The 25,864-nt window shown below is 37.6% G+C and overlaps 1 protein-coding gene across 2 annotated transcripts; it reads right to left on the reverse strand.

Annotated features, from left to right (window-relative positions):
- Window positions 1–321: 321 nt before the first annotated feature.
- Window positions 322–25,424, reverse strand: ppip5k1b (diphosphoinositol pentakisphosphate kinase 1b). 2 transcript variants are annotated; one of them, XM_079450183.1, is made up of 30 exons: window positions 25,307–25,424; window positions 20,240–20,650; window positions 19,897–20,092; window positions 19,510–19,600; window positions 19,335–19,420; window positions 18,909–19,063; window positions 18,705–18,806; window positions 18,450–18,611; window positions 18,231–18,352; window positions 17,922–18,023; window positions 17,364–17,450; window positions 17,186–17,261; window positions 16,872–16,981; window positions 15,030–15,115; window positions 14,680–14,805; window positions 12,940–13,061; window positions 12,073–12,255; window positions 11,849–11,990; window positions 11,548–11,771; window positions 11,336–11,463; window positions 11,095–11,209; window positions 10,906–11,013; window positions 10,614–10,730; window positions 10,315–10,452; window positions 9,825–9,921; window positions 9,059–9,160; window positions 3,815–3,967; window positions 2,262–2,399; window positions 2,020–2,133; window positions 322–1,237 (listed from the first exon to the last, which is right to left on the reverse strand). In XM_079450183.1, the coding sequence occupies exons 2-30, from the start codon at window positions 20,390–20,392 to the stop codon at window positions 1,143–1,145; spliced, it is 3,630 nt and encodes a 1,209-aa protein (XP_079306309.1). In that variant the 5' UTR covers window positions 20,393–20,650; window positions 25,307–25,424; the 3' UTR covers window positions 322–1,142. The 2 variants fall into 2 exon arrangements, with proteins under 2 accessions (XP_079306309.1, XP_079306310.1); XM_079450184.1 differs by lacking the exons at window positions 3,815–3,967; window positions 9,059–9,160 and adding an exon at window positions 6,976–7,038.
- Window positions 25,425–25,864: the final 440 nt, after the last annotated feature.

A 25,864-nucleotide genomic window follows, 5' to 3' on the forward strand; every position in this document is an offset into this window, starting at 1 on the left:
GTATCTAAACATTTTCTAAAACAGTCAGTGACATATACTCAAATTTTGGATTAAATGAAGTTTATGGAGAAATGAAACTATTAACATTGTTTACTCACCCTTGTTTAAATCCAAACAGTCATGATTTTCTTTCTTCTGCTTAATATGAAGGGAAAGTCTGAACAATGCTGATTCTGTCAGTCACTAATATTCAGTTTGACAGCTTTTGATCCCTAAAGAAACAAATCATGCAAGTTTGGAACAATATCAGGGTGGATTTAACATAAGTTTATATAAAAACACATTGCTTTGAAAGGGAAACGAATTCACAGACACTTACATCAGATATTTTATTACGCAATACAATTCTCTAAAATTAAATATTCCTACTTAAACTTTACAGAGTAAACAATTGTCAAAAACAGAACAAAAATACAGTTGAAAACACTCTTGAAGTCTTAACACTACTAAAGCTCATTTTACACACATAAAAGTAAGGCACATTAATTTAACCCAAAACAATACCGTTTGCAGAATTACCACATACACAAAAATACAATTTTCATTTTATTCAATGCTCGAAATATAGCTTTATATAACCAAAATCAAATCTCTAAAAATGTAAAAAAGAATTACCTTAAAACACATCAACTAAAAGAGAGAGGCATAATTACATTTCACTTAAAATGTCAAACTGTATCAACTGGAACTATAAATCAGTGGGATCTTAAGTCATTATATATAATAATTAAATTAAAATATAATAATTCAAAACTTTGATTTGCATTATTGTGTGCAATGAAACTGCATTGGTGTCTGCAATAAAAAAATACAGAGACATGACTAATGTCTATAATGTAGCGGTCTCTTTGCCACTGAATCTACGATCATAATTACTATCCGGCTCCATCAGATTACATAAGTACAGCAGAAGAGTTCATTACTGGTTTCACTGCTCTATTGGCAGACAGAGCAAGAGCTCTACATCAGCTGAAGTGCCTCGGTGTATTGTTTAGGCAGAAGAGTAGTTTAATACAATGGTGTGAACATTAGCAGCCTCAAAGAGGAAGTAGCTCATTTATGCTGATCTAGGATCAGCTTCCACCACATCAAACCTGTTGTTAAACTGGTCCAGGATCATTAACAAAAACGTATGAAGTAGTCTATTCGCTGTTGAATCCGAAGTTTGATGAATGCTCAGTTAAAGATGGAGATGATGGTCCGGAGCTGGATACTGTGCTGGGTGGACCGCTGCTGTCTGCATCCAGAGTAAATAGAGAAGTCAGTCATTTTTGTCCAGTCAAAATACATTACTAACCTATTTTATGTGCAGACAAACAAATAAGTGTATTACATAATTTTTTTTTGTAGAATAACACATTCAACATTCATCTAAAGAATTGATATTCTCTTTGTATTATCACACATCAAAAGCCTTAATGTTACACAATCAAAACCAGCACAAATGCACAATTTATTTGAAAGATACTTTTGAATTCAACATGTTTCCCTTTTCAAAAACAAAATGAGAGTAAATAGGTTACCAGAGACTAAAGCAACCTAGATTTTCTTTTACTGTGAGCAGCTGCTGAAACAGCCAAAGACTTAACATAAATCACCAAACTCTCAGAGGAAATTGTGCGGCATTAAAAGCTGAAATGGAAGTGCTGAAACTCAGACAACTTGAAAGATGAGTGGCATGAGCCCTCGATAAAAAACCACCACAGAAATTCGAATGGTTTTCAGTGAAATACAGTACCATTAGTCTAACCAATGCAAAATTCGGCATTAGTTCATTTTAGTTTCCATTGAAACCACAACACGCCTGTTATACCCATTCCATCCATAACATTTTCTATAGTGTAGCAGGGCTACAAGAGTGACAGAATTATAAGAACATTTGAATAGTTTACATTACAGTGCAGTATCAATAGAATAGTCTAGGCCAGGGTAATACCTCATTAATTATCACCAAGAAGTGCATTCAATAATTTTCTTATACTTTGAAACTTGGCAGGTGATATGCTGTTGTAAACTCACACCAGAGAGGTCTGCTAGGTGGCTGGCTCAGCTGGACCGGGGTGGACAATGGGGTCTCCTGACTTTCAGCATCCATGGAGGGCTGCGTGTGCGATTCAAACATGGCAGACAGAGCTAGAGACAAAAATGGACAACAGACCCTCATATAATTTCAAACCCATAAAACGTATGAGTTCATAAATGAAGACATTTGTGAATACATGTTAAATGGAATAGACGTGAATATGTGTGTGTCCGCTTACATTTGAACCTCTTGAATTGCGACTCGCTTCCATTTTTACACACCGCCGTGAGGAATTCATCCACCTGCTTGAGGGACAGCGAGTTGTGTAGTGTCTCCAGCGGATAGATAGAGGGCACCATAGAGCAACCTTCAAACCCTGCAGCAGACACACAAACACATGGTCCAAAACACACACCACAACTATGAGCCGTCATACCGCTGTTCCACAAACATTCATTCAAGCACAGCAGCATGTGCTTCTTCTGAAACAGCACAAAAGTCTATTCTATCTCAGCTATCACAAAGTAATCTACTTTGTGATATATACAGTGAACAGTAATCCACAGCAGCACACGATGCAACCCAAACCACAAACTGATATGACAAAGCTTAAGCCTCGGATAGCATTGAATAAAATTGGCATGTGATACGTCGCCTAAAATGTAATTTATTGTTGGCAATGTACTATACTATTACTTTAAAGTAGATGCCATAATTCATTTAAAGCAAATGAAAAGAGGCATATAGAATATATCATGCTTAATATTCCAAGCCCATGGTTTGCACTTATGGTCCAATAGTGGACTTTTGTTAATCACAGAGTAACGTTCATTCATGTTAAATTAAATATGGAATGTGTAGTTCAAATACAGAAACTCTTCTGCAACCATGGCAACCCCATCTCTACAGAACCCTTTTCTCTTGGTCCATTAACAAGGTAGTATCAGTTTAACCCCCAGCTAAATTAAAAAAGGCTTTATGAGCTTTACATGTTTGTTTGGTGATATTTTTTGTTTAGATAAACAAAACAAGTGTAAAACTATAATAACCCTACAACATTTGTTTAATAAGATGCCAAAAAGTCATTCAAATCTACAGTACAGCGAGCGACATCATGTAAGTTCTTTGTAACCAGAGGCTGTGAAGCTTCAAACGCGTGAAGACTTTTACACTTCTTTTCTTGGCTTCCACTGAAATAATCTGAATTCATGTTTGACAAGAATGAGTCAAGACTCTTTAATTTATGGAAAGAACGTTCCTTTAATTCCAGTTAAATCCTATGTTTCAGGCGGCTTTGTTTTGCATAGCAAATGAAGTCAACATGCTGTGTGGAGACACCATATGGCAACGTCTACAAATATGACTGGCTGCTTTTAAGTCCTGTCACAGCCACACGCTCAGATTCACCAACTAAACACTAAACAATAACATGATTTATGTCTCTGAGCCAATGGTTGAGAAATTCCATTTTCCTAAACATGTTGCTGACATTAAAAATGGCTTTGCAAGTTGTTACAGTATACTTACTCTATGTAGGCATCAACATAAGCAAGCTGTCTCCGCCAAACCATACGCACAGACATGCAGTAAAAAAAGTTAAGATGACAGAAAAAAGCTGCATTAGCATAAAAATAAATAAAACAGCGTAAAATACAGTAAGATACTGTAAATGAGCACAGATACAGCATCTGCATCTGAAGCCCCATAGACTTATAGCGTACATTTACAACACAAATAAGAAAATGAGAACTGGTTCTGGGAGACGACAGAGCGAATGACACACGGGCTGACCAGAAAGGCATTTTGGGGGTTCCTGGTGGGAGCAGAGCCAATTGGTGAGCAGGCGCAGGTGGTAGGAACAGTGATGTAGGTGATGGGTCAGAACAGGGTCAACAGAAAGCCCACCCAGCAGTTTTGATACATGCTGCTCATCTAAGAGCATCTCTGAGGAGAAAGAGTGAGGAAAGAGAGGGGGAAATGGAGAAAAGAAGGTAAAACAGGGGACGATACCAACAGAGGACAACAAATGGAGGAATTCTGGGACGGTGGAAAAGATGAACGAGGAAGGTGACAAGACTGATATAAATCGATAATGCTGATCATTTTAGATTTTCCACAATAATAAAAGTACTGTACGTAGATTTTCTAAATGACACAAGGCAAGTAACATTTTGAGCAAGTATTGTGTGAAATTAATGTTAACTTTTTCAATTTTGTGTTTATAATTTATAACTTGCTTGAATTAAATGAATTAATTTAGTTTCAATCATTCAACCATTTGCTTCTTTATGTGTAAGGACTGAAAAAGACTCAACAAAGGCCACCTTTGAACTTATTAAAAGTTCACTTCTAGTGTTTGTATGCCATAATTTAACGAACATAAATCCTTACAACCACTTTTGCTAAAAGCCTATTCTCATTCATAAATGAAATAAGAGAAACATGTCTCGCTGATAAACGAAATGTGCGAAAGGTAGGAAAAGAGTTCCGTGAGTGACAGAATGAGGAGGAGTGAGAGTAGGAGAGAGGGTGAGGAAAGCGAAGAGGTGGGAGGGATGAAGTAGAAACAGAGTGGGCTGAAGATTAGGGTGGGATGAAGATGAAGGAGAAGAGGAAAGAAACGAGAATCTATACAGCAGCCACAGCTTGTGTTTCAGCCCCGCTGGGATGTTTGCTCCTGAATGACTCAGCAACATATAATTAATGACCTCAAATTAATGACTTACAACTATTTTCAGTGGTGGTTAGAAGCCCGTGAGGAGAAAAGGTTTAGAACTGTGATTTCAGAAAGCTCTCCATACTATTTACAAAGTCAAATCTATAAAGCTGTGTTTGAGTAAACATTTAATAGATTAAGTTTCACAGCGCATGGAACAATATAGTTAAATGTACAATAAACGCGAGAAGTTCCTGATCTACTGTTGGCTCAACCAATGAGGCGCATAAATTGCAAACATGATCTGAAAATGTCCACATACATTTATATTGTACACCTGAACTGATGTGTGGACTTAACCAAAACAAATTCAACAGAACAAAATATTTTCTTCATTAAAAACAAGAGCTAATCTAATAGCAAAATTACTGCCAATTAAATGTATAAAATAAAAATTTACAATGTTGATGGAAACACTTGGTTTGTAGTAGTGGTTGAATAGCCAGTTTGATGGACTTTAGACTTGTGAGTTTCCCTCAAGGGGTGCTGAACAGCCACAAACTACTTTTCCCTTGCCTGCAACTGTTACTAGAAAAAAACAACCTTATAAAATTTGATTCAACTAGATTCCCGACACAGAGGAATATGAAAGTATTAATATTCCATATTAAAGAGATAATCTTACTCGAAGTTTAACTTGATCTACAGGTGGTGTAATGTTTATCAACAAAAATTGGACGTTGACATTAAAATACAGTATAGCTAAAAATAGCATAGACTAAACGTAAATTGTTATTGAACCAAAATGACTCCTTCAATAAATGACTTGAAAACCAACTTAACAACTTCACCTCAACTTGTACTGTATTTTCTTCATCTGAAAGTTCTGTACTTCTTAAGCACCAAAAGGCTCGTTATATGGGAAAAGTACTGTACGTTATTTCAACCTGCAGATATTCTTCAAGTTGGTTTAAAATGGGAAACAAATGTAGGAAAAAAACTTCTAAACGCATCTCAAGAAGCCAGCATATTAAAAATACACCCATATTATGAGTAAACACCCCGTAAATGCTATCCGATGTTTTGACATAGAAATGGCAGCTTCTTACTGTCAGATGATAAGAATAAGAAACATCATTTTATAAGGTTTATAACATAACAAATTGATAAAAAAATAGAACAGTTAACCCAAAACGAGAATCCTGTCATGCAATTTATGTCTCCTAGGAAACAAAAGAAGTTATTTAAAATAAATATTTTAAAGCTGAATGTCCCAGCTGGTGTTTCCGTGTGATGAAAGTGAAGGGTGAACTTACGTTTCAGTTTCTCCCCACACACAGAACAACATATGGCTTGAGGAAACTTGAAATATATTAAGATTATTTGTACAGACTCTTTTGATGCCATCGTGGCACTTTTTTAGTAGAAGAGAGCAATGTCGACTTTCTTCAAAACGTCTTTTGTGTTTCACAGATGAAACAAGAGAACTTTTCATTTTGAGTGAACTATCCCTTGAATCATCACCCCATTTGCAGTAGGTGACAAAGCCAAGCTCATCAAACAGAGTTTCAATGGGTAGTTCAGTCAAAAATAAAAAAACATTTGTTATTTCAAACCTGTAAGATTAACTTTTTTTCCACAGATCACAAAAGATGATATTTTGAAGGATGTTTTAAAAAAAACAAAGACAGCCCCCATTAAATTGCATTGGTTTTGTGCTCATAAATAGAAGTGAACGGTTGCCGGCGCTGTTCAGTTACCAACGTTCTTCATATTATCTTATTCTATGTTCTGCGGAAGAAAGAAAGTCATACAGGTTTGAAACGACAAGTAAATAATTACAGAATTTTTGGGTGAACTATCCCTTTAAATGACAAAACTTTATCAGTTATGAACAATAAAGATATATGAAGATGTCCATTGTTATCGGGAAGGCACAGCATATGCCATGTGATCATCAAAGCATTATTGGTGAAAAATGTTCTCTTCACAGAAATTAGGTGCATCAACATGAGTGAAAAATGATTTTCCACACAAACAACAATATATCAAGAGTGATATATTGGGTACAACCCATGCAACAAGCCAATCAGATAGAGGAATGAATGAAGATGGGTGTGTCTTGTGAGAAATGAAATAAAAAGGGTGATGAAAAATTATTTCTGTGATTTAAATGTATAAGTAACAAAATGACAAAAATCACAACGGTGCTAAATTACGAAGTCTACTTTGGAACAACCGTAGAGCGCATGCAAAGAGAGTGTCAAAAACATGGATTCAAAAACTCAAAACATACCATTAGTCGGATGCCTGGCATACGACACAGAAAACCGCTTTACTGCCGGCATAGACAGCAGCTCTAAGGGGGGAAAAAAGAGGCACTCGGAGTTACTCTTGTCATTGTGCCCCTCCGGATATAAAAATAATTTCAATCCAGCATTTATATTCCTCACCCAGAAGGCAATATCTGACAAGCCTTTGTCTCTCATAAAACAATCTATATCAAGCAGGTAAATGAAAAAGCAGGGCCAGATGTCGCCCTTTAATGGTTGGATTAATGAACACTATAACAACAGATGGGCACAACAAAGTACCCAGAATCCTCAGTGCTAGAAAGTGCTTTTGGGTGAGACAGCATGACAAGGCAGTATTTTGTGTGCCATTTTAAATGTCTTAAATTCTCAATCTCAAAGACACAGTGACACCCTGTGGACAAAACTGTTAAAGTGATTGTCCAAAAATCCTATCATCGACATCATTTCGAACCAGTTTGACTTTTATCCACAGAACACAAAAGAAGATATTTTAAAGAATGTTGCTAACTGGCACCCATTCACCTGCATTGGTTTTGAGTCAATACGGAAGAAGTGAATGGGAATACAAACTTTCATCAAAATATATTTTGTGTCCTGCAGAAGAAAGTCATACAGATTCTAAATGACAAAAGGGCGAGTCATAATGACAGAATTTTTATTTTTGGGTAAACTATCTCTTTAATAGTTCTATGACTAGCCAAGTAATTTGACGTTTTTTATGATGCAAATATGCAATTGGAATTTAATAGATTTTTGATCCCATATTTATTTCAGTGCAAAAGAATATGCAGAAAACCATAAGTGTTAAAACTTTGAAATATTCCCCTCTGCATAAAATGGACTATAGACAGTTTCATTGGACTTGCACGCCGGGACTGCAGCTAATTTCCAGTCTGTGTTTGGCTAGTCTGTTAATATAATTATTTATATTTTATTTATGTTAATATTAATTTATATGATTATTTTATTGTATAATAATTGTATTAAATAGCAATTTGAACAAGTTGAATGGGTCCTTTAGTTTGGTCGCATTTAAAGACACATTGACATCTAGCGTTTAAGCTTGGTTTGTATCGAAGTCTAAGTTCAAAATATTGCAGAGACAAGTTTAGCCATCTGACGGATCTTATCAGAAATAATCTACAGGCACTTTATTGTTTGTGAATGTGTACCGGAAGTTAAGGGCAGTCCACAAACGTTTGTGTATGTTGTCACTTTGAAACGGTCTACACATCAAAAAAAGAGAATGTGACAAATAATTGATTGAAAATGTCTAAAACCAAACAAAATTCAATTAACGTGTTTGCTTTCGCATTTATGTCTGTATACACATTAGTTTTAGGTCACAAAAAACTATATTTGTACATATAATTCAGTAACTGTGGAAAAAATCCCTTGTGTTTTTAACCACATTTGGTAGTTAAAAAAGCACGTGAACTGAATGAAGAGTTTCGTAGTAAATTAAATATAAAGGTCATCTTAGACAGCAGCATTGGATCTACATATCTGTCAATTAAATTGAGTTTGAAACTTTGCTGGTTATGTGTGACAGAAAAGAACATCCAATTGAAGAAATGAAAACGTAGAAAAAGATGAGAGGTCATACCAGTTGTAAACATGGCTTGATGAGTCAGAGATACAGGGCATGTTTCAAGCATTTAGACTGACTATTCATGCAAGTCAAAAGACTAATCATGCAAACAGAGATAGCTCCTGCTATGTGCAGTACTTAGGTAAATTTAGTACATCAAGTACTCTGAAAAGCGGCATATATTTATATTTAAGGGTCTTAAAAATTGAAGCGTGTTATTTCTGCAACACTGGGGCCACCAAACAAAACCGCAATGCTTGTATGAGAAGCCCCTCTGGGCCAGACAAAAAAGCATTGCCCAAACATATGTCATGAGTTTGGGGCGGGATTATCTGACCAATAACAGACGGTAAAAGTCACTCATTTAAAACATTTTGTTAGATGGTGCTAGCTGGACAGAATTACACACTTCGCTTTTCACATGTGGGTGAGGTGAACTATTGTATATATGTATGTGTGTGAATGGGACATACCGACTCGAGAAGCCAGACTCTTGAAGGGCTTTTTGCGGGTGACTCGTGCTAGCTCTCTCAGGTTGGGGTAGGAGGCGCTGAAAAGCCCTGCACGCAGGGTGCCTGGGTGTGGAAGGGGGCGTAGGGTGGAGTTGTGAATGTGCGGTTAGTACTGTTTAGTTTTTATGGGTTAACATGCATATGTGTTTTAAAACAAAGTACAAAGATGGTCTTTTTTAGACCATTTAAACTAATTATATTTAGCCCATGCCGTTTGACTGGATTCAAATGAACAGCAACGTTTCTAAAATTAGCCACTGGATGACAGTACTGAGAAAGATAAATTACTTGTTTGACATGCAAATTGGACAGGCCACATGCACTTTGTTAAAAAAAAATGTGTCTTTAGTGAGGTGCAGATATACAAAAACTTTCAGCCACAATCTCTGAACTTTATGGAGCTCCAAAACAACCAGACAGTTGGCACCCTGTCACCTTTAAATGTTCTTGAATATAGAAACAGAATGGACAAGAATAGCAATACCAGAGTGTTGCCAGCAGCCATATTTAGACCCCTACTGGCAGCATGGGCACGGCAAGATTTGATCTCTGCTCTGAATACACTTGGCAGGGTTTTTGAACTACGTCATTGATGACCATACATAAGTGAACACGAGCGTACTCAATGGTCAGCAAGAGAGGTTTTTCCACCGAGCGTGTTGACAGGACACATGTAGTGCATCTGCTACACGAAGGTTAAAAACAACACATGAAATTTGATTCCCACCTAACCCGCTGGGTTTGATCTCAGGGGACTGGCGAGAAGACGATGGGAAAATACGAAACGCGGCTCCGCGCGAAGACATGTTGCTCTCGGAAAGAACCTGCAAACAAAGACATTCACAAACATAGATAATATATTAAAGTAATATATTAAAGTTGTAATTCTGAATGCTGATGGTCGATAGCCTGGTCAATACTACTGTATTTGTATTCGTACTTGATTTAATTAAAAGTGTAGTTCACCGAAAAATGAAAATTCTTTCATCATTTATTCACCCTCATGTCATTGAAAATCTTGTATATGACTTTTTATTCTACAGAACACAAAAGAAGATATTTTGAAGAACCTTGGTGCCCGAACAACACTGGACCCCATTGACTTCTAATGTTTGGACACACAACCACTTCTCAAAACATCTTCTTCTGTGTCATGTATAGGTTTTGAATGACATGAGTGTGAATAAACGATATCCTGGTTTATTAAAGCACGGTACCTCCATGGATCCAGCCTTGCGGTTGCGGATTAATGGCGACTTCCTGTGAATGCTCATTGGCTCGGACAATGCAGCTCTGTCGGGTTCGTCTTGGGAAAGGTCCTCAAGACTGCCTGGGTCGGTCTGTTTCTCATGGTTCTGTTATATGAAATAGAAGTATTGGAAGAGAACCAGCATGCAATATTTCTTATAATGCTGTATATAATTCCAAGGATTAGCAGATGACTCTAAATAAGTATAAATCTTCCCCTCAGAGGAAAAAAAGAAATCCAAATGTACTAGTCGCAGTAAACACACACCTCTGAGGAGGCGGGGCGGAAACCAAAACCCATTGGGGCATTATCTTCGTCTTTGCACCCTTTCACCCCCGGACTGAAGTGCAACTCAACATGGAAGCGTTCTTCTGAGGAAGGGTCCTTTAGATGCACAAAAACAAAGTCACTTATACTCTATTTTTATTCTTTAAAACACATATAACAGGGACAATTTTAACCGTTTAATATGTTCGGAGAAACAATTCTCTGTAGAGAAAATAACTGCAGTTTGTTGTGCTCTATTGGTTACAAAGGTACAAGTGGGCGCATTCTGTACCTTGTTATTGTCCTCATACAGCATTATAACTATCTGTGTCATATAGTTGAGTTCAGTCACAGCACTGAGGTAGTCCATGGCCTGCTTCCACTGTTCATCTGTCAGCTCCTAAACATAGACACAGATTCAATAAAACACACAGGAACCTGCACAGGACACAATCATCTGATCTGATGGTGTATGTCTCACGTCTAACAGGCCTCCGTAGCGGAAGATGCTGAGAAGGGAGTGCACATGGCTTTCGCTGGTGAAATATAGCCGGGTGCGAACGTGCCGACCCGGTGACATCACTCCTCGCGAGTACCTGAACCACCAGAGGGGATGAAAGACACAATCTGATCACTCACAGAGGTTAAAGAGATCTTCTTCAACACGACTCCTTAAGAAACGGATCAAAGACTGGGCGTTCCACTCCAGTGCAGAGACTCACAGTGGATGAAGTTTGTTGACAGCTTCATCTTCATGAGTCCTCTGAAGATCAAGCTGAATCTTCTTCACCAGAGGAAGGCAGTAGGCACTAGCAATGTCAAGCTTTTCGGCTTTAGTGATCCCATACTCCTGAAAAAGCAAAAAAGAGCTTGAATGAAAATTTGAAAAACTTGTAAACCATTATATGCTCATAAGAATCGAGAAAATCAATACCTGGGGGATGATGATGTCGGCGAGAGCTCTAGACAGCCGGAAGAGCTCCAGCGTTTCCTCCAGCCCCAGAGAGCTGTTGTGTTGGGTGTCATACTTTATGCAGTCATAGATGTCAGGGATCTTGCTGATGTCATAGCGACCATTTTTCATGCGGAAGTCTCGCTCCAGTTTGGACCACCGCTGTAGCATGAGCTCCAGGGTCTCACTGTGGTACAGCTGCAGGTCTGGCAAATACATACAAAATAAATTGACATTGACATTTCGTTTGTCTTGTGTTATAAATAAAAAGATGGGCACCAACTTGCAGATTTGGGGTCTTCCAGCCTTTTGCAGATCTGAGAAGTAAGGCTCCGAATCAGGGTGTGAACCTGGTCACAAGTCCTTACCGGATTACCAATCACCCCCATGGAGTTCACCAGAGAAGGGCCGCTGGTTGGAGCCAGCTTAAAGACAGGGTAGGAAGAGGAAGTTAGCGATGCGGTGATAATCAGTTGTTTCTATTTTGAAAATTGCAACTCGGGTCACCTTTTGGTAGTCTTCCTCATTGAAGTCTCTGTTCTTCTGCATGATCTCATGCAATCGAGCTTTGACTCTCTGCTGGCAGTCGGTAAGGGAATCGCTGTCGCTGTCCAGAAGTCCATTCATGTTGGCGCTCTTGACCATCTGAACAAGGATTGGGGTCAACTCCCCTTCCAGGGCTAACAGACCCTAAACACACAAACAGGAATTACTACAAATGCACAGATTTCATGCTTCTTCTGAAGCACACAAGACAGACTTTCAAGTCTCACTGTATACTACAACAAACAGGAGTGGCCAAAAGTGATGTACAGGTGGGTGATCCCCCTCAGGTTTCCGTACAAAACTGAAAACATTTCTGTCAATTGAAATCAAATCAAATCAAAAGAAATAATCAATAGTGAGAATAAGTTTAAATTCAGGCACTAGAATTATTAACCGAATATAAATAAAAACGTAACTAAAACTGATATAAAAAAATAATTAAACTTATATAGCAACAAAAAAAATTTAATTAAAAAAAGTTACTAAATTTAAATAAACATTTTGTTTTACATGAACACTAAAAATATAAAATAAAAGCACATTCAAATTATTAATAAAATTGTAGTAAAACTGAAAACAACTATAATTTTTAAATATATTAAACATTCATAGAATAACAAAATGCTCAACATAGAAAAAACATGTTATATTTTGCTATGCGTCTTTAAATTCCACTTTTCAATATGCAACATGAATAGAATGTTTTTTATACAGCTATAATAATATATTTAAATTAAAAAAAATTAAGACATCACTTTTGGCCGGGACTGTACATCAACCCATCTAAACGCATCGTGACACACCGCTGTAGACAAAACCCAAATAAACCTTTGCGAACGCCGCCGCAGTCATCTGTACGCGACCCTCATCAGAGGCGTAAATTTTGAGGTCGTGTCGGTAGGTGCTGTGTAAACGTAGAAGGCCACAACCAGGGAAACCAGCATAGTCTCCTGCAAACCAACAGAGCACAAGAACTTAAAACAAAAACCTTCACAAGATCCAAAAATGTGGAGGCAAAGGTACTATGTTTCTGCTTTTGAACCACGTCAGATAATCTATACAAAATGTGCTGCACCTCAAACTGGGGAAAAACTTGGTCCACCAAACCATTAAAATGTCAATCATGCTCTTCAAAGCATCCAAACTACTGAAAGCAGTATTTGTTTAGGTGCTTCTCTAGCATATTTATTAAGAAATCACATTTGCATTGCACCATATCAAGTGGCAAACAGATTCGCAGAATGTCCATTTGAAATGAGTGATATGTTTTAGTATGACCAAATGTGCTCCTAAACAGTCCGTGGCAAATGTGAAGCGTGAAATGTTCCATTGACATCCCTCTGTCGGCATTAGTTTAATGAGATGCTTGTTAAGGTATTAAAGAGACGAATGAGGCAGACGATGCATTAACCCAATATCAATACTACCGTATGCACACAACCAAAATCTCTTCTTACCACAGTCAATAGGGGATTCACAGCCAAGGGACCTGCAGCTGTCTAGTTAACAATTCAAGGTAAAAGAACAGCACATTAACCAGCAGTGTAAAATAGCTGACCACTGCTCAACAGCTGACAGTGACTCAGCAAAAACAGTCTGGCCATGTAGGACGAAAATATGGACCAGGGAGAAATTCTTGGTTGGGAATGGATTCGAGAGAAGTAAGAAGTATTTTACGCTAAGGTACAGAAAGGTACACCATTACTTGTCGTCAAGCAAGTATTCATTCCTCTTTAGGCATGCAAGGAATCTTGCCCCAACATGCTTCTGTACGCCAAAAACACTGAACAGGCAGGAAGTACAGGTTTCCTGCCGAGACTTGCTTTAAACAGGCACACTTGACACAGAACACAATATCTTGTCAAGGTATAGATATTATGCAGAGGGAGTATAGAGCTGCCACTCCAAGCTCTAATGTTTCTGGTTAGTAACATATCATTGACCTAATATCTCATTCCAAAACAATATGATGGCCTCATAAGATATTTGGAAATGTATGCCACACCTAGAAATATATATATAAATGTCATTGTGAAGACAAACCAAGCAAACACAAATGAACCTTTAAAAAGGGATAGTTCACACAAAAGTTCTGTGATCATTTACTCACCCTCACTATGTCAATAGACTATGGTTTCCTACTTTAATCTACGTACCTTCTTTGTGTTCAACAGAACAAAGAAATGCATACAGATTTGAAACAACATGAGAATGAGAACATGACAGAATTTTCATTTTCGGGTGAACTATCCATTTAACAAATTTTCTGGTGTATTCACGCATTTTATTTGAATAAATGATTTGTGGTGGATGCCTACTATCAGTCTCTCTTGTTTTTTGACTGACATGAGGTAAAAATTGCAATACTTCTCTATGTTTCACCAGTCTATCTGTGCTCTTTTTGAGTACTTTTTGAAGTATTAAAATCATCCAGTTTTGGCAACCCCTTCCCATATGAACATTTGCGATATTTCTATAATTTCCATAGATCTTGCAGCCGTTATTTGCATCCTGTCCTGTTTATTAGAAAAGTATGTACTTCTCGTTAGTAGTGTTGTGTGATTCTACCTTGTCCTCCAGGGTACATGCAACGGAAGGCTCGTCCGAGCTCCTCAGCCTGGACTCTACCTGCTGGGGTCAGCTCTCCTCCCCACTTTAACACCAGGAGCAAGGATGGACCCTCCTTCTGAGAGTCTAACACACATAACAAAGGCTCAAAGACTGTTGTAAAAAAGAAATACTGCCAAGTACATACAGTATATATTATTATATTATATATCATAAATGACTTACAGTGCATTTCTAATGATATCTTTTCAGTTTGTTTGCACCCTGGGATTCGATCCCATACCCGAATGTTAAGCATGCATCCACCACACACACACATTTAATCTACAGACATATTTAAACATTAATACCTTCCTCCTCACTAGATGCCTTGGGTTGCCCATTTGGCAGGTACGTCAGCTGCACCTTCCTGTTGATCCCTGAGAAATGGCCATACCTGAAAAACAATACACAGGGTCGGGGACACAGACATACCGCCCACTCTTAATAAGCATTCCCCCACTGAGAAACACAGACACCACACATCAGTCACAACACTAGCCTCAAACTGCTAGCAGGTGCCCTGTGGCCTCCATGTTTCTGGAAACATGTGTCTGGGTGACCTTCACAAGCTGGCAGGGGTTAATGTGTGCCATACCAGGGCTGTCTCGAGGGGAACGACAGGCTTTGGGTGGAAAAAAACGTGACCCTGCATCTGCAACGGTGCCATGTTTTGAAGTCACGACATACAGCAGAGAATTTTGGAAGATAATTGTTTTTACCAGCATTAACTATTGGAACTAGTTTTAATCCGATGGTTAACGTGAACTTTAAAAGGTATTGCAAATAAGTGCACAATAAATATACAAGGCGGGCAGTCCCACACATTTTGGAACCTAAAAAAATTTGACACATGACTAAAAAAGGCAAAGGCCCCCTTATCTAAAGATCTATCCTTTGTATAATTTAATAAAGACTCGGGAACACCATTGGCTCTGCTGTATTGTTTCGTCAACCCAAAGGTCTTTCCCAAACGCCCCTTTCCTCAGTTAATGTACATCTTTCGTCAACCAATAACATCCTGATTAGGACCCGGTGTAATCAAGACAAGAAAGAACCGTGAGAGATTAGAAACACTTTTAAAATGGCATGCAGATGCCACACAGAATTGCAACCGGAACCCATCAATGTAAAAGGACATTTTAGTGCCCCATTAACGTGTCAGTAATTTCTACAAGATCTCAGGTTAATGAGGGTTATTATCCACTTTGCCTATATAAAAAGAAAACATAGGGGACATAAGGGTGCGCACTGATTCTCATTCAGGCTGGATTCCCTTTTGAGAGACCGGCCGAGACACAAAAAAAACAGAGAGAGAGAGAGAGAGAGAGAGAGGGAGAGAGAGAAAAGAGTTGATATTAAGAAACTGACCTATGATGACATCTGAGGGAGTCATGAACACATTATACTGAATTACAGAGCTGGTCATGAACATATAAATGTATGTTTCTAAATGAGAACTAAAAGTCATGCCTAATGTAAAGTTATAAAGATTTTACATCAAAGCAGTTTTTGGGATACATTTTAATGTCTACAAAAGAAAGCCTAATGAAAACGCAGCGAATGAAAAAATCTGCATTTACGCATATTTTCAAGACAATCAACGCAGAAAATATTAGCTGATTCTGTGTTCGCCTACTGATGACCAATAATTTCAATCGTTTTTGTGTTGTAGTGCAAAAATGTCTATTGGTCAGGCTCTTTTAACCATCTGAGCAACTAGCCCAAATTAACCAATTGGCTAAATCAGAATATAAAGGGATAGTTCACCAAAAAATATAAATGCTAGCATCATTTATTCACACTCATGTCATTTAAAACATGTGTATGACTCTTTCCTCTGTTACACAAAAGAAGATATTTGAGAGATGTCTCAGTGGTTTTGTTTCGATATAATGGAAGTCAATGGGATTATGTTGTTTGGTTATATAGCCAAATATATTATATATATTAGTTATATAACCAAACTCAAAGAGTCAAACAGGTTTGGAATGACATGATGGTGAATAAATGACGAAAATAAACGGATGATCCGTCCCTTTAATCCAGAGAATGAAAACAACAACTGAAATGAACAACTCATTTTAGAAATTGCGTGAAGGTACTATAAGGTACTGGAGGAAAGCCATTTCAATTTTAGACAGCATACTCACATCTCCAGAACGGTCTTTAGTTGCTCAAGTTTGGATTTCTTTTCCTCAATCTCGCAGTCATTGTGCTGGACGTGCTCAGCCAGGAGCTGACGTGCAATATCCAGTACTTCCTGTCATACATTCAAAGTTTTCTGTTATCTCATACTGATGTACAATCACAACTAATTTAACATCTGCTAAAAACAACATTGCTGTTGATAACTTCAGAAGGCCTAAACTGACAATATGGTTCACCAAAACACTTATTGTTAAGCTCTGCTACAAACCAGATATCACTTTATCACTTTATCGCTTGCGCTTCAAATCACACCCACCTGAAGTTGTTTTGGTTTCTTTAGTTTTAGTTTTCCAGTCTTATAGCCGCCATATTTTTCGAACAGATCAAAAAACCTGCGAGAAATGAAAAGTGTCATACCCAGAAAACAATGAAAAACTGGTGGTATACAATACAGTCTGTAACACAAGCAAACACTAAAAGAACACGAAACTTACAAGGCATTTCTAACCTCCATCTTCATCTTCTGTTTGGGTGTACGGTCGCCATGGCGAATTACAGCAATAACGCAACGCAGCTCCATCCTTCACATAAAAGACATCATCCTTTATAAATTTGGCAGACACGGTTATCCAAAGTGACGTGAATAACAAGCTACTATAAATTTTCATTTAATAAAAACAATTTACGTTTCATTAAAGGTCAACTGTAAGCAACATCTAGTGGCAAGATTGTGAAATGCAACCAATGGCTCATTCTAGCCCTCCATTTCGAAGCAGTACGGCAGCTGACAGAGGACTAAGATGTCATCACTTTTTCCTTCTTTGCCAAAGGAGATAACGTATTTATGAAACGTGCTCTGTAGAGCAGTTTGTTCATTAAGGGCATTCTAAGTTTATAAAAACATAACGCTTCATTATGTAAGGTCTTTATACAACTCTGAAGACATAGTTATGTACAATATATTACATTACTGTCAATAGAGCCCCCAAAACATTACACACTGGACACTTTAGTAATCCACAATTTCTAATAAGAGAAAGTGATACACCTACATGGTTCCTGAGGTAGTCGGGACTATAGGGATGTCCTCCGCTTCCATGGGGATAGACCAGGGAATGTGGAACTGAGGGGCCAGCTCTCGCATCACCATGTTCCTGAGGGAAACACATCCATGTGACACAGGAAGTTTCAATTTCCATTTCCATTTTGTTAAAGTTTTTATATTAATTGGAATGTATATATGTATATCTTAATATCAAAAAACCCAAAAGAAAGAAGTCCTTTTTGGATTTTGGTGATATAAATTCATATTAAAAGCGATAACAAAGTGATTTCAGACCTAACACACAAGGGCCACCTACCCCAAAACTTTGGCACAATCGTCATAGTACTTCATGGAGTTCTTTACAAAGCTAAAACCATTGACGTCGCAGACGAAAGAATGTCCGTTTGCTCGGAGAAGGTCAAATCCACAGACTGTTTGCTGTAAAGACGTTATAGACAAATATTGGCAATGACCTCACACCCATTAGACACCTTAAGCAGAAGCTATTGAGGAAAGTCTTTTAAATCCTCCTTACCTTAAAGGCAAGACACACTTTTCTGGCCACAAGCTTTTCCATTGCAGTGAGCATGACAGGATACCGAATTTCTTTTCCTTCACTATCTCGCTCCACTTTCCCATCCAGAGCAGGAGACTTACGAGCCTCAGCGTGAGCGTAATCTGGTCCTACAGTGTAAACCTATCACAACAGAAATACAAAACACAGTCAACAAACCTTTTTTTCCTATCCGCCCATTTACATCATAACAGAGATATGAGATGACACACGCACCTTTACATCTGTTCCATCTGTGGGCATGAATTCTTCATAGATGTACGAGCCAGTCTTCCGGACGGTACTTTCAGGAGAATACACACTACTCCGGCTGCCAATCTACAAGATGGCAGGCATGGTTTTTGATCTAAACTAAACTTACTGATCATTACCAGCACAAACGCTCCCAGAAGTTAAAGCTATGAAACTTCAAAACCGTACCTTTCTAAAGAGGCGCTGACTGCCTCCACCAGCTGAGGTCGGGTAGTAGATGTACACATTGTGGTCTTCAGCGCAGACAGGCTTCTCCACAAAAGGCTTATGAAATATTTCTCCATTCACTTCCACGTGGTCCTCACTCTCTACCAAGTTACACTCTTGATGCCAAATACAGGAACAATGAAGTCAAACACGAGAATTAACCAAGAATAAATTGTGCCTGCTGATAACACTGCACTATTTTTGCATGCACTCCGCATTTTAGCAACGAGCACACTATGAGGAAGCTCACAATATGTTGCTGCTGACTGCAAAACAGGAACATATTACAGAAGAAACAACTGACACCCTGTGAAGGGCAACTCAGTTGGCAAAACCCTTATCCAATGACATTGTGTATCAAAATTGCGCCAAAATTATGACCTTTACCCTCTGGTCTATCGGGGTCCCGGTTCAATACTGCATAGCGTGGAAGGTCAATGCCCTCTTCCTGAAGAATCCTGTAGACCTCCCTCCTATAATCGCAAACACAGAGTTCAGTCTTATGTAACAGGGTTTGCTTAGCAAGATTACTTCAGAGAAAGCTGTTGTTTTTTTAACATGCCTGTCCTGAATGAAATACTGCATGTTGAGGTCATTGATAAGGAGAGGGTTTCTTAGTTTGGCATAGCTAACAGCTCTGTCAAGGGGAAAGCCTTCAAAATGACAAAACACATCGATTACCATTATTTAACATTGTATATTTAGTGTTTAAATCTTATTAAGACACTCAATAAAACATTGTATACTATAATGTAAAACAAATTTGCGTTAATGCTGCTTTATAAAGTCATTAAAAACTACTTGTAGATTAAATGTGTAAAATGAAGTATCAAAGTGTCTCAATAACACAGGCATGACGATGTGACCAAAAGGCAATGTATGAAATACAGAAGTAATATGGACATCTAAATTCAAAGCTGTCACATGTGAAATTCAGTATGTCAGGTACCTTTGGAATGGAAGGAAATAAGGCAGTCACACAGCGGCCACTTCTCCACTGGTTCATGGAGAACAACCTCCTCGGGAAAAATGACCACGGTAATGTACTCAAATTTACAGAGTCTCTCCAGAATTTCAGTCATTGGTTTGGATGTGGATTTCTTCATCATGGAGCAGATCCCCACCACTATCTGAGGCTCCATTGACTAATAGCAGTGAAATAAAGTAAAATGAGTTTGTTTGTTTGTTATTTACACATTTGATATATTATAAAATGTTATTAAGGAACCCGGTCAGTATTTCATTCTAATTCCCTCAAAAGACCTGCAGAAAGCCCAGAGGAATTACGGTACCTGATCCTCGTCGTCCTCCTCCTCCTCCTCCCCGTAAAACCTTGAGATGTTACTCATGTCGGTCTCCTCCAGTTCTCTCCTCTCATCATCCTTAGAGCCTATCAGGAAGTGAGGAAGTCCACTGTCGCACGTCGCTTGTCTTGACTCCGACATTTCTGTGGAGTCTCTGTCAAGCGTTCAAATTCCCGGCATACCATCTCGTGCTTAAAATCAGTGCTGGAACCATTAGACAGAGGTGTTTAATCCAGTCAGATTAGGTTGTAGAAGTTCCACTCCAAAGCCAAGGGTGACTTTTTGAAAATTTGTGTTTAACCCTTATATGTTTGGGATCGTTCATCTACATAAAAAGCCGGAAGCATATTTTGAGCTCATTTTTATTAATGTCCTCACAGAAGTCCTTCTTGTTCTGACCTGCGATACAAAAAACAGCAAACAATATTAATATTGTAGAGGAAATATATAGACAACTATGCATGTAAACATTTAATCATTTTATTTTATGACTACAGTAAATGAATAGTAAATCAATCACGATACAAACAATTTAAAATATGTATATATATATATATTTGTTTTTTATTAAACAAACTTTTTATTTTACACTTTTATGATGTGGATTTATTGTTTTAAGTCCAAGCGGGTTTTTAAGTAATGCTGGGAACTTTAAAGCACTTTTATAAACATTTTTATCATATTATACAATGTTTAATGTTTGTAATGTCTATGTAAACTCACAACACTGCAAATCAAATGTGTAACCTCTTAGAGTTATTGTGATTGTTTTACAATATGACAGCAGTTAAATCCTATTAGGGTTTAGATTTCTTACAGTCGGCATGAAATGTAGGAGGGGACTGGGATTACATCCACCGATAACTGATTGGATTGTTAAAAGGTTAAGGATTTATACGCCTGGTTGCAATCTGTTAGTCATTGCATCCCCGCCCTCGCGCCATTCCTCGTGACCAGAAGAGAGGTTGATTCAACAGGGGGTTAACACCCCTCATTGACACACATGGTTGGAAAAATTACTGAGAACAAAACAAAGACATTTTAACAGATTTGGAACAACTCGAAGGCTAGTAAATGATGTTTATTTTCTCTTTGATTAAAGATCACAAGTGCAAACAAATATTTTTAAAACTGTGCATGGATAAATAATTTATAATAAATACTTCACCACTCTGTAAAACAATTAGATTGATCATTTTTTTTAATTTCATTTCGACTTTAATTTTGTGTTAAAATTCAGTTTTATTTTTCAGTGAGAGGCCGATAAAATTCTTATTTTAAAGAAGTAAAAAAAATTCTTTTAAAGTGTTAGAGTAGCTGATTTTTACAGTCTTTTTGAAAACTGTAAAACAATAATTACTTAACTAAATTGTAATAAAACATATACTGCAAACATCTTCAAATTCTAAATATGGGATAAATTACTCCATAAAGTTTATTAGCCAAGTATGTGTATTGAAAAACGTATATAGCAATTCGTGGGAGTTGTACAATTTCTAGTCTAGTCCTAGTTAAACTTATATTCTAGGTTTGTGATATATGCGTCCGAGGCAATGGTGCTCCATGCCTCAAAGTATGCTGACTACAGGGGAAAGAATGCATTCTGTAAGAGATATATCCTTTATATCATATCACATTTCCATACCCATGCTGATATAGCTCTGTAGAGCCAGCGGCAGGTTACTGTAAGGTCATGCTAGCTATGCCTGTTAGCTAAAGCCCACAGTTGCATCTAAATTATCCATCGGTTAGTTTTTAAACTCATGAACAATCCTGAACACGTGTCAAATCCTCATGTGATGTCTGCATGTTTTGCGGATCATTAAAACACTACAAGACGATGAACACAAGTGTGACCTAGGGACCAAATATAGTCCCCGGTATCTGGTCTATGGGGGAGGTGTGTCACTTGGATCAAATGTTGAGGTCTACGGCTTCCAGAGATAACTCACCACATCGTGGATGTGTTGACAGGGAACATTAAGTTTAGAGGAAGCCTTCTTAAGTGACCCAGGGTCAGGGGAACATTAACCGAGGTAAACAAACAAAATAAATATTACCACCACTTCAAATGCAGCTAAAGTCACAAAGGAATGAGTCCACAGTCCAATGAGATAATTTGACGATGTAGATGATGACTGCATTTCTCAAAACCCAAGACAAGGTATCTTTTGACAAAGATAGGAACCTTGTATGTACTGTACAGTACAATAAAATGCATGCATGACATGTCTCTTACTTTACTAGCTTTTGTGTTACGTAAACATGTCAAAGTTATTAGGTTAAAGGTATGCTGCATTCACATTAAGCAAATGTATGACATGTTTATTCATTTTTCAGGCTTACATGGACAATTTGTATGGCAGTAGGTTTAAGTCTCTGGCACATTCCATGAATAAGGTACATTCTAGCAAATAGAGAACTATTAGTGAATAGTTATTCACTGGTTACTAGGAAAATACAAATTTGGGTTAGTTTTAAAGGGGTCATATGACATGGCAAAACCGAATATTATAGTTTGTTTAAGATGTAATGCAATGTGTATACACGGTTAAAGGTTCAAAAACGCTGTATTTTCCACATACCGTGCATGTTTGTATCTCCTCTTTGCCCCGCCTCTATGAAAAGTGCAGATTTTATACAAAGCTCATCGCTCTGAAAAGCGAGGTATGATATGATTGGCCAGTAAACCAGTGCGTAGTGATTGGTTGAACACGGCAAGCGTGTGAAGTAAATGTAACGACTTTTACCATATTTCGAACATCAGGTTCCAAAGCAATTGTACTGACATGTACGCCCACCTTACTTGCATATCAATTTGCTGGTCTTAGTAAAATCATACCACAAATTGATGTAGATTAGACGTAGAGGCGTTTCAGGCAGGTCTGGGTGACCATTCGCTCTTAGACAGAATGCATCTTGTGTTCTTTTGACAATTTTTGCAATTTTACGTGTCCAATACATACATGGGCAACTTATAACACACCAGAGACACAGAAAAACACGTTTTAGTGCAATACGATCCCTTCAAGTCATATATGGGACTACACTAATATCTCTCAAATTTTCATAGCAGGCTTGCAAAAATCACAAGTTGCATATTAAATTAATTAATTCAATTTCATCTTTCAAATGCAAAAATGTTAATCAACATTTTCTTAAGGTTAAACACCAACCAAACATTTGACAAAAAATAAATAAACACTCTGTGAAAAGTGATCTCAAATCTTTAGGTTTTTGTTTATAAAGGCATAATAGAGAGACAGTATCAATATCTTATGCTATCAAAAAACAAATCAGGGGCCAGAACATAAAAGCAAGATGCCAGTTTAAACCCATAACAATGAATCCAGGATGGCACCAGCTCCTTATATAGTACAGAGCCACTGACCTTTGAGACCGTATACTGTTAAGTGTTTCATTGTGGGCACTTGGCACTATTGCACAGCTGATTTATGTTGTAAACTATTATCATTAAGACACAGTAGACAACGCATGCATATCAAGACAGCTGCTACAACCTTCCGGGCTGGACAATAAGGATTTTTTCTGCTGTAAAGTTTGACATTCACTGGCTCCAACACAAAAAAACAACACGTTATATTGAACATTACTTAAACAACTATTTGTATTTTATTGCTGCTATCCATCTGAAACCTCGTACAGTAACAGTATATCCATATTTTGTGAGTTTTTGGCCATAAATGATTATTATTAGTCACAATTTATGTTTGCCACTTGGTTTTGCAAATATCTAACCAATGAAAAGAATTTAAAAGTGCTTGTCAACTTTGACAACACAACACTGTAGCTCTTGTAGCTCAGTGGTTAGCATGGCACTAACACCAAGGTCATGGGTTTGATCCCATGGAATGCACATACTCAGAAACAATTGAATAGTATAATGCAATGTAAGTCGCTTTGGATAAAAGCGTCTGCCAAATGCAAAGAAGTAATTATGTAAATATAACACGGTATTTGATCAATTAAAAACTACAGTGTTTTTTCCATTTCCCCAAAAGGGAATTTGGACATCAAAGGTTTCAGGACAGCAGCAATAAATTAAAAACTGTACTGTTTTCTTTCCAAATAAACACGTTTATAATTGCAACAAATGCTGAAGAATCACAGCTTTAATGCAGATAAACATGACTTAAATCATTTGTTTATAGTTTTATTGACCTGATGTTTAATATGAGCATACAGTAAGTTGACTAACTGGTCTGACAAATCATTAACTAACAGGTTAACTATTACTGATCTACAGTAAAAATCCTTATTGACATAATAAATCTGTCTGTTTAAAAAAAGTCAAAACAAGTTACAGTTCTGTCTAACCATACCAGTCCACCTTAAAAGCTTTTTAGTCCCATTTGATTCTATTAAGTAACATTTTACTGGCACATATCAACATCACAAATAAACCACAATAAACAAATATGTCATGCATGTATGAACCACAGCAATAGTGTGTCTCAGTGTTTCTATTACAAAAGACAGATGTGTCTGAAGAGTGCCCACCGTTCAACAAGTAAGCCACATGAGAAGGCCATATGGCACACAGTAGTACTCAAATGCAATGACTGGCGAAGGCAATGATGGACCAATGAGAGAAAGTCGAGCAAGAATGCAATGAATGCGTCTAATGCAAGTCATCAGTCAGACAATCCATCTGTTTGTACGTAAGAATACCGACTTCGATTAAACAGTATAACTGTATCAAAGGGAGACAAATGCAAAAGTTAAACGTCAACGTGAAAGTTCGTGCCAGTGCTGCGGATACCGTGTTAGCGATCCACAAAAACTATACATCTATCAAAAACGATCACTTTAAAATATATACATCTATAAAACCACAACAGAAGTCAATTGAATCGCTTGACAAGAGTCAGATAAGTTACTGGCGCATCGCATCAGTCAACAACTGCCTTCGAATAAACTCACACAGCATAACTCCGCAAACTTTAAATCTACAGTAAATACACAACAAACAGTAAATACACTACAAACAGCAATGGCCGACGCAAAACATACTTCATAGTGTTGAATACTCACGAGTTTGAAAGAGTAAGTTGATCGCCGACGGGGTCTGTTGACAGTGGCATACAAAGTGAAACTGGAGAGTGGAGACCCACATGAACTTACATTCAGAAAACATTTGACAAGCGATTTCATTCGTGCTTTAAACGCTGTGCGATATAGAGACTACACAAAGATGACTGCCACCTACAGCACTGGAGAAACACTATCACGGTGCGTCATTAAACTGAAGTGATGACAACTGAACATGTGTGCAAACATGCTCGAAAAGGGCAAACTTTATAAGATGGTCTTTGCTGATTTTACATAAGCTATCTGTTTCAAATGAGAGGTTGTTGTGTAAGCTACTGCAGTAAAAAAGAAAGAAAGAATTGCACACACACACACACACTTGTTTAAGTGCATATTTGCATCGTGGTTGCATTTCAATAAACTATTAACTACATTAATACACGTACATTGCCTAACTGTTCCCAGGCAGTTGGTCACAAGCTTATATGTATGTGGCAGCAGGAATCCTCGTCTGCGGCATCTCCATAATGCCTCCATTCATTTAAATAAAACCCATTAAAA

The sequence above is a fragment of the Barbatula barbatula genome, assembly GCF_947034865.1.
Source record: "Barbatula barbatula genome assembly, chromosome: 25".
NCBI lineage: Eukaryota > Metazoa > Chordata > Actinopteri > Cypriniformes > Nemacheilidae > Barbatula > Barbatula barbatula.

Excerpts from the sequence above, each read along its gene's own strand:
- ppip5k1b (XM_079450183.1), bottom strand. The coding sequence starts at position 20,392 with ATGTCGGAGTCAAGACAAGCGACGTGCGACAGTGGACTTCCTCACTTC. Across the intron at positions 20,093-20,239 it reads AGGAGGACGACGAGGATCAG|TCAATGGAGCCTCAGATAGT; the intron begins GTACCGTAATTC and ends CACTGCTATTAG. Across the intron at positions 15,116-16,871 it reads CTAAAGACCGTTCTGGAGAT|GTATGGCCATTTCTCAGGGA; the intron begins GTGAGTATGCTG and ends ATTGTTTTTCAG.